Here is a 10,952-nt window from a genome sequence, read left to right as displayed (position 1 = left end):
GAGAGCCCGCACCTCGGCTCCATCTCTGTAGCTGGCTTCCCCGCTCCAATACCCGGGAGTTCTGCTGCACTCAGGCACCCCCAGTCTTCCTGTGACCCCGAGGGTCCTGAGACCACACTGTCCCACAAGGGTTCCACTTCCCGCTTAGCCACTGGAGCGACGTCCCTCAGTGGAGCCGACTTCTAAAAGTTCCGATTTTGTGCTCCGTGGCTCTATCACTTGCCAGAAGCGGCCGACGGAGGCCCCCTCCCCCGCCGTCTATGCTCCTGAATATCGCCTCAGATTCATTTCTCCGCACGTCCTACCTTCCAGAAAGTGGTCGCTTTTCTGTTCAGAGAGTTGCTGCTATTCTTTTCTTCGATCTCCTGTTGAGTTCGTAGGTGTTCAGAATGATTTGATCCCTATCCAGCTGAATCCCTGGGACCAGACAAAATCCAGGTCTCCTACTCCTCCTCCATCTTGCTGAGCCTTAGCTTCTTAAGCCATCAATAAAAATTTCTTTCTTGTGAGTCTCTAGGCGGGTGGGCGGCGCACATCTTGCCCCACTCACAGTACTAGTTTTGGAGTTTGTTCTGTCCTTCTTCAAATTGATATCTGGGGTATTTAGGATGATTTTACAGTTATCTATTTGTGTTGGTGAGATAGGATGAGCATAGGGTCCTCCTATTCCACCACCATCTTCCACTTCCTCCTCCAGATTTACTATTTTTTTAATTGAAATAGAAATCTATGTGTTTGGACAAAGACTTATATGCTCACAAATTTACTTCATTTGAATGTTGTCTGAGTTACAATATTCAAATGATAATTCTAGTTTCTTTAACATATATAAAATTATATTTTTAATGATATTACTAATTCTAATTCAATATTTTATTTTTATTTTTTTAAGCCCAAAGTAGATAGTGTCCGTTGTTTAACAATGCTTGGTCATTTTGGTTTTGAATGTTTGCCTCATCAGTTGGTGAACCGATCTATCCAACAAGGATTCTCTTTTAATATTCTCTGTGTGGGTAAGTGCCTGATTTCTCATCTGAATTATTAATTAATTTTTTAAAATGCTCATTTCAACTTAAGTAGTTTAACACTGGTGTTGTTAGTTGAAGACCATGTCTGTCGATCTGTATTTGTTTCCATCATGTTAGTCATACTACTTCGACTTTTGTTCTTTAAAGGTTTCTGTGCTCTTCAAAATCTGATTATCTTTGTGTTTATATTTTCTATATTATATTAATGACTGAGAGAGTCAAGAGAAGCATGCATACTTTAATGGACATTATAGTCATTGATGTATTTGAGACCCTTTATAACACTTTAGGGGTTAAGAGTGTTACTTCTTCTCAGCCATCTCATGCCCCTAGATAATGTATCTATGTTTATTACAGGGGAAACTGGGATTGGAAAATCAACACTCATCGACACATTATTCAATGCTAATTTGAAAGACACAAAATCCTCACATTTTTACTCAAATGTTGGACTCAAAATTCAGACATATGATCTTCAAGAAAGTAATGTTCAATTGAAATTAACTGTTGTGAAGACAGTGGGATATGGTGATCAAATAAACAAAGAAGGCAGGTTAGTGTTTTCTTATTTTATTTATAAAAGATTTTCTTATTTCAAGGAATTTAGTTTCTTTGTTGATATTTCCTCTGGCTATATCTCTTCCATCTGCCTCTATCTTCACATAGCCTTTTCTGCTCTCCTTGTGTCTCTTTTAAGGACATTTGTTGTTTGATATAAGATGTACCTAGATAATCCAGGATGATTTTATTTATGTAAACACTCTTTATTATCAGTAAGATTAAATTTACTGGTTTTATGGATTAGAATGCAGACATAACTTTTTGGGTCTCACCATTGAATCCACTGTTCCTACTTTATAAGGTAAGATTGAATTCTTAAATAATTTTTAAAATAGATTTTCCCGTTTATTTACTTGTTGCTTGGGGCGCCTGGGCGTCTCAGTCGGCTAAGGGACTGCCTTCAGCTCAAGTCATGATCCCAGGGTCATGGGATCAAGCCTCAAGTTGGGCTCCCTGCTCAGTAGAGAGCCTGCTTCTCCCTCTCCCTCCGCCCCTCCCCCTTCCCACTCGTGCTCTCTCCTCTCTCTCACTCTATCTCAAATAAATAAATAAATAAAATATTTATTTACTTGCTGGATTACTTGTTTTCTATCACTTATCCAAGTAATAAATAAATTTATTTCTGTAAAAATTTAAATGTAGCAAATGATATAGAAACCCACTTAGTCAAACATAAATATTTTGAGCCTTTTCTTTTTCCAAAAATAGCCACTATTATAAGTTTAATAAGTGTCCTCTGAGACCTTATGTTGTCATACCACTACTGAACTTTTGTAGTAATTAAAATATGTTTGAAATCATACAGAACAAACTTATTTAAACCATATTGTGTATAATTAAAAATGCATAAAACCTTTATGAACAGGTTAATAGATAATTCTGAAAGAAACATCCTATGTAAACATCTTTCTATTCAAATTATGACTGATGTCCATGGGCCTCAGGCATTACCTTCCTTAAGCACAACCTCTTATCAAACTCAGAAGAATGTAAAATGTTTGCCAGTGGCTGGGGAGAAGGAGGAATTAAGAGTTACTGTTCAATGGATACAACATTTTAACTATGCAAGATGAACAAGTTCTTGAGGTCTTCTCTATGAAAGAAGATTTAACAGTATATTTAACAGTACTTGATTGTACATTCAAAAATTTGTTATGAGAGTAGATCTCCTGTTAAGTGTTCTTACCACAATTTAAAAAAACCTATGGGATGCTGCAAAAGTATTGCTTAGAGGGAAATTTATAGCATAAAATACTTATGTTAGAAAAAATAGGGGAAAAAAGAAAAAAAAGTACAATCCCAAGTATTGTAAATTTCCATGTTAAGAAACAGACAAATAAAAACAAATTTACTCTAAAGCAAGAAAAGGAAAGGAAAAATTATACTACAGCAGAAATTGATGAAAACAGAAAAAAGGACAGAAAATCAATTAAATCAGCAAATTAATTTTGCTGGTTATTTACAAAGGTCAATAAAATTGAAAACCTTTAACCAGACAGAGCAAGCAAAAGAAATGAGAAATCAAATATCACCAACATCAGAAATAAAAAAGCAGACATTATTACTGATTTTACAAAATTAAAAAGATAAGAATACAACAAATAAGTCAATGCCTATAAATTCAACAATTTATTTTTTATTTTTATTTTTTTAGGGTGTAAGCTGCTTGGATTTGAATTTAATTTTTTTTATTATGTTCTGTTAGCCAGCTTATAGTAAGTCAACAATTTAGATGCTTTCATATATGGCGTTTATTGTGCTGAGATAAATTCCTTTTATACCTAGTTTCATGAGTTATTTTTTTAAATCATGAAAGGATGTTGAATTTTGTCAAATACATTTTCTGCAACTATTGAAATGCTCATATGAGTTTTATTTTTCAAGCAATGTGGGGTTTATAAATCAATTTCCTTATGTTGAATAATACTTGCATTCTGAAGATAAATCCTTCTTTTTCATCGTGTATGATCCTTTTAATTTGCTATTGAATTCACTTTGCTAAGTATTTTGTTGATCTGTGTTCATTAGGGATATTGCCTGTCATTTCTTTTATTATTATTATTGTTATTATTATTTGTATCAGGATAATCCTGAGCATTCAAATGAGTTTAGAAGTTTTCCCTTTAATTTTCTGGAAGAGTTTAAGTATTGGTGTTATTTCTTCCTTTAATGTTTCTTAGAATTCAATACTGAAGCCATATGGTCCTGAGTTTCTCTATGTTGGTAGATTTTTGATTACTTATTTAACCTCATTATTTGTACAAGAATACTTCATTTTATTACTCTTCACTTAATTGTTCTTGTCAGATATGTTTTTGTTTGTTTGTTTGAAAAATTGAAGGTTTTTGGCAAATCTCTGTGAAGCAAGTCTATATGGTTTTTCCAACAGCATTTGGTGACTTTGTGACTCTGTCACATTTGGTAATTTTGGCAATATTTCAAAAATTTTCATTATTGTATTTATTATGGTGATTTATGATCAGGGATTTTTGATATTACTATTGTAATTGTTTTGTGGCCCAATGACCTGTGTCTACAAAAGACAGTTAATTTAATTCAAAAGTTGGGTGTGCTTTTAATTTTTTAAAAATTTTTTAAAAGTTTTATTTTATTTATTTATTTATTTATTTATTTTTAAAAGATTTTATTTATTTATTTGAGAGAGAGAATGAGAGAGAGAGAGCACATCAGAGGGGATAGGGTCAGAGGGAGAAGCAGACTCCCTGCCGAGCAGGGAGCCCGATGCGGGACTCGATCCTGGGACTCCAGGATCATGACCTGAGCCAAAGGCAGTCGCTTAACCAACTGAGCCACCCAGGCGCACTTAAATTTTATTTTAATATGTTATGTTAGTCACCATACAATACATCCATTAGTTTTTTTTTTTTTTAAATTTTTATTGTTATGTTAATCACCATATATTACATCATTAGTTTTTGGTGCAGTGTTCCATGATTCATTGTTTGTTCATAACACCCAGTGCTCCATGCAGAACGTGCCCTCCTCAATACCCATCACCAGGCTAACCCATCCCCCTACCCCCTCCCCTCTAGAACCCTCAGTTTCTTTTTCAGAGTCCATCATCTCTCATGGTTCGTCTCCCCCTCTGACATACTCCCCTTTTCTTCCTCTTCTGTTATCTTCTTCTTTTTCTTTTTTCTTAAAATATGTTGCGTTATTTGTTTCAGAAGTACAGATCTGTGATTCAACAGTCTTGCACAATTCACAGCGCTCACCGTAGCACATACCCTCCCCAATATCTATCACCTAGCCACCCCATCCCTCCCACCCCCGACCACTCCAGTAACACTCAGTTTGTTTCCTGAGATTAAGAATTCCTCATATCAGTGAGGTCATATGATACATGTCTTTCTCTGATTGACTTATTTCACTCAGCATAACACCCTCCAGTTCCATCCACGTCGTTGCAAATGGCAAGATCTCATTCCTTTTGATGGCTGCATAATATTCCATTGTGTATATATACCACATCTTCTTTATCCATTCATCTGTCGATGGGCATCTTGGCTCTTTCCACAGTTTGGCTATGGTGGACATTGCTGCTATAAACATTGGGGTACACGTACCCCTTCGGGTCCCTACATTTGTATCTTTGTGGTAAATACCCAGTAGTGCTATTGCTGGATCGAACGGTAGCTCTAATTTCAACTGTTTGAGGAACCTCCATACTGTTTTCCAGAGGGGTTGCACCAGCTTGCATTCCCACCAACAGTGTAGGAGGGTTCCCCTTTCTCCACATCCCCGCCAACATCTGTCGTTCCCTGACTTGTTAATTTTAGCCATTCTGACGGGTGTGAGGTGGTATCTCATGGAGGTTTTGATTTGGATTTCCCTGATGCCAAGCGATGTTGAGCACTTTTTCATGTGCCTGTTGGCCATTTGGATGTCTTCTTTGGAGAAATGTCTGTTCATGTCTTCTGCCCATTTCTTGATTGGATTATTTGTTCTTTGGGTGTTGAGTTTGATAAGTTCTTTATAGATTTTGGATACTAGCCCTTTATCTGATATGTCATTTGCAAATATTTTCTCCCATTCTGTCGGTTGTCTTTTGGTTTTGTGGACTGTTTCTTTTGCTGTGCAGAAGCTTTTTATCTTGATGAAATCCCAATAGTTCATTTTTGCCCTGGCTTCCCGTGCCTTTGGCGATGTTTCTAGGAAGAAGTTGCTGCGGCTAAGGTCGAAAAGGTTGCTACCTGTGTTCTCCTTTAGGATTTGGATGGACTCCTGTCTCACGTTTAGGTCTTTCAACCATTTGGAGTCTATTTTTGTGTGTGGTGTAAGGAAATGGTCCAGTTTCATTCTTCTGCATGTGGCTGTCCAATTTTCCCAACACCATTTGTTGAAGAGACTTTTTGCCATTGGACATTCTTTCCTGCTTTGTCAAAAATAAGTTGACCATAGAGTTGAGGGTCCATTTCTGGGCTCTCGATTCTGTTCCATTGATCTATGTGTCTGTTTTTGTGCCAGTACCATACTGTCTTGATGATGACAGCTTTGTAATAGAGCTGGAAGTCCGGAATTGTGATGCCGCCAGCTTTGCTTTTCTTTTTCAGTATTCCTCTGGCTATTCTGGGTCTCTTCTGGTTCCATACAAATTTTAGGATTATTTGTTCCATTTCTTTGAAAAAAGTGGATGGTATTTTGATGGGGATTGCATTGAATGTGTAGATTGCTCTAGGTAGCATTGACATCTTCACAATGTTGATTCTCCCAATCCATGAGCATGGAACGTTTTTCCATTTCTTTGTGTCTTCTTCAATTTCTTTCCTGAGTATTTTATAGTTTTCTGAGTACAGATCCTTTGCCTCTTTGGTTAGATTTATTCCTAGGTATCTAATGGTTTTGGGTGCAATTGTAAATGGGATCGACTCCTTGATTTGTCTCTCTTCTGTCTTGTTGTTGGTGTATAGGAATGCCACTGATTTCTGTGCATTGATTTTATATCCTGCTACTTTACTGAATTCCTGTATGAGTTCTAGCAGTTTTGGGGTGGAGTCTTTTGGGTTTTCCACATACAGTATCATATCATCTGCAAAGAGTGAGAGTTTGACTTCCTCTTTGCCGATTTGGATGCCTTTGATTTCTTTTTGTTGTCTGATTGCTGTGGCTAGGACTTCTAATACTATGTTGAATAGCAGTGGTGAGAGTGGACATCCCTGCCGCGTTCCTGACCTTAGGGGAAAAGCTCTCAGCCTTTCCCCATTGAGAATGATATTCGCTGTAGGTTTTTCGTAGATGGCTTTTATGATATTGAGGTATGTACCCTCTATCCCTATACTCTGAAGAGTTTTGATCAAGAAAGGATGTTGTACTTTGTCAAATGCTTTTTCTGCATCTATTGAGAGGATCATATGATTCTTGTTCTTTCTTTTGTTAATGTATTGTATCACGTTGATTGATTTGCGGATGTTGAACCAGCCTTGCAGCCCAGGGATAAATCCCACTTGGTCGTGGTGAATAATCCTTTTAATGTACTGTTGGATCCTATTGGCTAGTATTTTGGTGAGAATTTTTGCATCCATGTTCATCAAGGATATTGGTCTGTAATTCTCTTTTTTGATGGGGTCTTTGTCTGGTTTTGGGATCAAGGTAATGCTGGCCTCATAAAATGAGTTTGGAAGTTTCCCTTCCATTTCTATTTTTTGGAACAGTTTCAGGAGAATAGGTATTAATTCTTCTTGAAATGTCTGATAGAATTCCCCTGGGAAGCCATCTGGCCCTGGGCTTTTGTTTCTTGGGAGATTTTTGATGACTGTTTCAATTTCCTTAGTGGTTATAGGTCTGTTCAGGTTTTCTATTTCTTCCTGGTTCAATTTTGGTAGTTGATACTTCTCTAGGAATGCACCCATTTCTTCCAGGTTATCTAATTTGCTGGCATAGAGTTGCTCATAATATGTTCTTATAATTGTTTGTATTTCTTTGGTGTTGCTTGTGATCTCTCCTCTTTCATTCATGATTTTGTTGATTTGGGTCATTTCTCTTTTCTTTTTGATCAGTCTGGCCAGGGGTTTATCAATCTTGTTAATTCTTTCAAAGAACCAGCTCCTAGTTTCGTTGATCTGTTCTACTGTTCTTTTGGTTTCTAGTTCATTGATTTCTGCTCTGATCTTTATGATTTCTCTTCTCCTGCTGGGTTTAGGCTTTCTTTGTTGTTCTTTCTCCAGCTCCTTTAGGTGTAGGGTTAGGTTGTGTATTTGAGACCTTTCTTGTTTCTTGAGAAAGGCTTGTATTGCTACATACTTTCCTCTTAGGACTGCCTTTGCTGTATCCCAAAGATTTTGAACAGTTGTGTTTTCATTTTCATTGGTTTCCATGAATTTTTTTAATTCTTCTTTAATTTCTTGGTTGACCCATTCATTCTTTAGTAGGATGCTCTTTAGCCTCCATGTATTTGAGTTCTTTCCGACTTTCCTCTTGTGGTTGAGTTCTAGTTTCAAAGCATTGTGGTCTGAAAATATGCAGGGAATGATCCCAATCTTTTGGTACCGATTGAGACCTGATTTGTGACCTAGGATGTGATCAATTCTGGAGAATGTTCCATGGGCACTAGAGAAGAATGTGTATTCCGTTGCTTTGGGATGGAATGTTCTGAATATGTCTGTGAAGTCCATTTGGTCCAGTGTGTCATTTAAAGTCTTTATTTCCTTGTTGATCTTTTGCTTAGATGATCTGTCCATTTCAGTCAGGGGGGTGTTAAAGTCCCCCACTATTATTGTATTGTTGTCAATGTGTTTCTTTGCTTTTGTTATTAATTGCCTTATATAATTGGCTGCTCCCATGTTAGGGGCATAGATATTTACAATTGTTAGATCTTCTTGTTGGATAGACCCTTTAAGTAGGATATAGTGTCCTTCCTCATCTCTTATTACAGTCTTTGTTTTAAAATCTAGTTTGTCTGATATAAGGATTGCCACCCCAGCTTTCTTTTGGTGTCCATTAGCATGGTAGATGGTTTTCCACCCCCTCACTTTCAATCTGGGGGTGTCTTTGGGTGTAAAATGAGTCTCTTGCAGACAGCATATGGATGGGTCTTGTTTTTTAATCCAATCTGATAGCCTGTGTCTTTTGATTGGGGCATTGAGCCCATTTACATTCAGGGTAACTATTGAAAGGTATGAATTTAGTGCCATTGTATTACCTGTAAGGTGACTGTTAACTGTCTGTTGTCTGTGTTCGTTTCTGCTCTTTGCTGCTTTTAGGTTCTCTCTTTGCTTAGAGGACCCCTCTCAATATTTCTTGGAGGGCTGTTTTCGTGTTTGCAAATTCCTTTAGTTTTTGTTTGTTCTGGAAGCTTTTCATCTCTCCTTCTATTTTCAATGATAGCCTAGCTGGATATAGTATTCTTGGCTGCATATTTTTCTCGTTTAGTGCTCTGAAGATATCTTGCCAGTCCTTTCTGGCCTGCCAGGTCTCTGTGGATAGGTCTGTTGCCAATCTAATGTTTCTACCATTGTAGGTTACATATCTCTTCTCCCGAGCTGCTTTCAGGATTTTCTCTTTGTCTCTGAGACTCGTAAGTTTTACTATTAGATGTCGGGGTGTTGACCTATTTTTATTGATTTTGAGAGGGGTTCTCTGTGCCTCCTGGATTTTGATGCCTGTTTCCTTCCTCACATTAGGGAAGTTCTCTGCTATAATTTGCTCCAATATACCTTCTGCCCCTCTCTCTCTCTCTTCTTCTTCTGGGATCCCAATTATTCTAATGTTGTTTCGTCTTATCGTATCACTTATCTCTCGAATTCTGCCCTCGTGATCCTGTAGTTGTTTCTCTCTCTTTTTCTCAGCCTCTTTATTTTCCATCATTTGGTCTTCTATATCGCTGATTCTCTCTTCTGCCTCATTTATCCTAGCATTCAGTGCCCCCATTTTTGATTGCACCTCATCAATAGCCTTTTTGATTTCGATTTGGTTAGATTTTAGTTCTTTTATTTCTCCAGAAAGGGTTTCTCTAATAACTTCCACGCTTTTTTCAAGCCCAGCTAGTATCTTTAAAGTCATGATTCTGAACTCTAGGTCTGACATCGTACTAATGTCCGTATTGAGTAGGTCCCTGGCAGACGGTACTACCTCTTGTTCTTTTTGCTGAGGTGATTTCTTTCGTCTTGTCATTTTGTCCAGAGGAGAATAGATGAATGAGAGAACAAAAGGCTAACAGGTTTACAACGTCCCCAGCAAATATATTGTATACAAATCAGAAAAGACCTGAAACCAGGGGAAAGGAAAGGGAAAGAAAGAAAAAAGAAAGAGAAAAAGAAAAAAAAAGAAAAAAAGATAAAAACAAAAACAAAACAATTCAAAAAAGGCAGAATATGATCAAATATGATCAGGCTAGTGCATAGATCAGTGCCACACACTAGATTTTGGGCGTATTTTGGTCTGTTAGAAAAAAGTGCCTCCTAAAATTTTAAAGGAAGAAAGACATATATGTACAAAATAAGGGTTGATACAATGAAGGGATGGAAGATGACTGTAAAGATGAAAATTATAAAAGATTTTATAAAAGGACTTGGTAAGATAAGTTGTTTGAAAAAAGAAAGAAGATTTAAGGAAAAAAAAAAAAAAAAGGAAAAAGGGAGAGAATGTGATCAGGCAGGAGAGTAGAACAAAGCCATACACTAGTGGTTTAGGGTATATTTTGATCTGTTAGAAGAAACTGTACCTCAAAATTTTAAAGAGAGAACAACTTATATATATATATGCCAAAAACAAGGATAACTACTATGAAGGGATAAAATATGACTCTAAAAATGAAAAAAAAATAAAAAATGTTTTTTTTTAAAAAAAAGGGATTTATAAGATGTTGGTTGAAAAAGGGAAAAAGAAAAATAAAAAAAGTCAACAAAAATTAACTTTGATGAAATAATGAATCATGGTAAAAAAAAAAAAAAAAAAAAAAGAAGCCATGAATCTATGTGCAGTATTCCCCTAGCGCTGGAGTTCTCCTATTCTCCTTGATCGATCAACTTGGTCTTGGCTTGCTGGCTGTTTGTGCTGATCTTCTGGGGGAGGGGCCTGTTGCTGTGGTTTCCAAATGTCTTTGCCGGAGGCGGAATTGCCCCGCCCTTGTCGGTCCGGGCTAAGGAAGCTGCTCCAGTTTGCTCTCAGGAGCTTTTGTTCCCTGCAAGCTCTCGGTACAGCTTTGGAGGACCAGGGCGAAAATGGCGGCCTCCCAGTCTCCGCCCGGAGGAGCCGAGAACTCGGGGCCCCACTCCTCAGTGCGCCCCCAGAGAAAAGCAGTCACTCCCGTGTCCCCGGTCTCTGGCCGCACTCCGTGCTCACCCGGCCTGTGATCAAGCGTTGCTATCTCTGGCACCCGACCCCGCTCGGAGTCTCCAAACCCAG

General features: G+C 37.6%; 1 protein-coding gene across 1 annotated transcript in view; it reads left to right on the top strand.

Annotated features, from left to right (window-relative positions):
* Positions 1-898: 898 nt before the first annotated feature.
* Positions 899-10,952, top strand: part of SEPTIN14 (septin 14) — a 60,620-nt gene continuing 50,566 nt past the window's right edge. The window contains exons 1-2 of the mRNA XM_027612394.1: positions 899-1,013; positions 1,386-1,581. Of these exons, the coding sequence (XP_027468195.1) occupies positions 923-1,013; positions 1,386-1,581 (287 nt within the window). The 5' untranslated portion in view covers positions 899-922. The remainder of the gene's footprint in view (positions 1,014-1,385; positions 1,582-10,952) is intronic.

The sequence above is a fragment of the Zalophus californianus genome, chromosome 10 (assembly GCF_009762305.2).
Source record: "Zalophus californianus isolate mZalCal1 chromosome 10, mZalCal1.pri.v2, whole genome shotgun sequence".
Taxonomy (NCBI): domain Eukaryota; kingdom Metazoa; phylum Chordata; class Mammalia; order Carnivora; family Otariidae; genus Zalophus; species Zalophus californianus.
The sequence above is the reverse complement of the archived record's forward strand: the minus strand, read 5'-3'. Positions and strand labels throughout refer to the sequence as shown.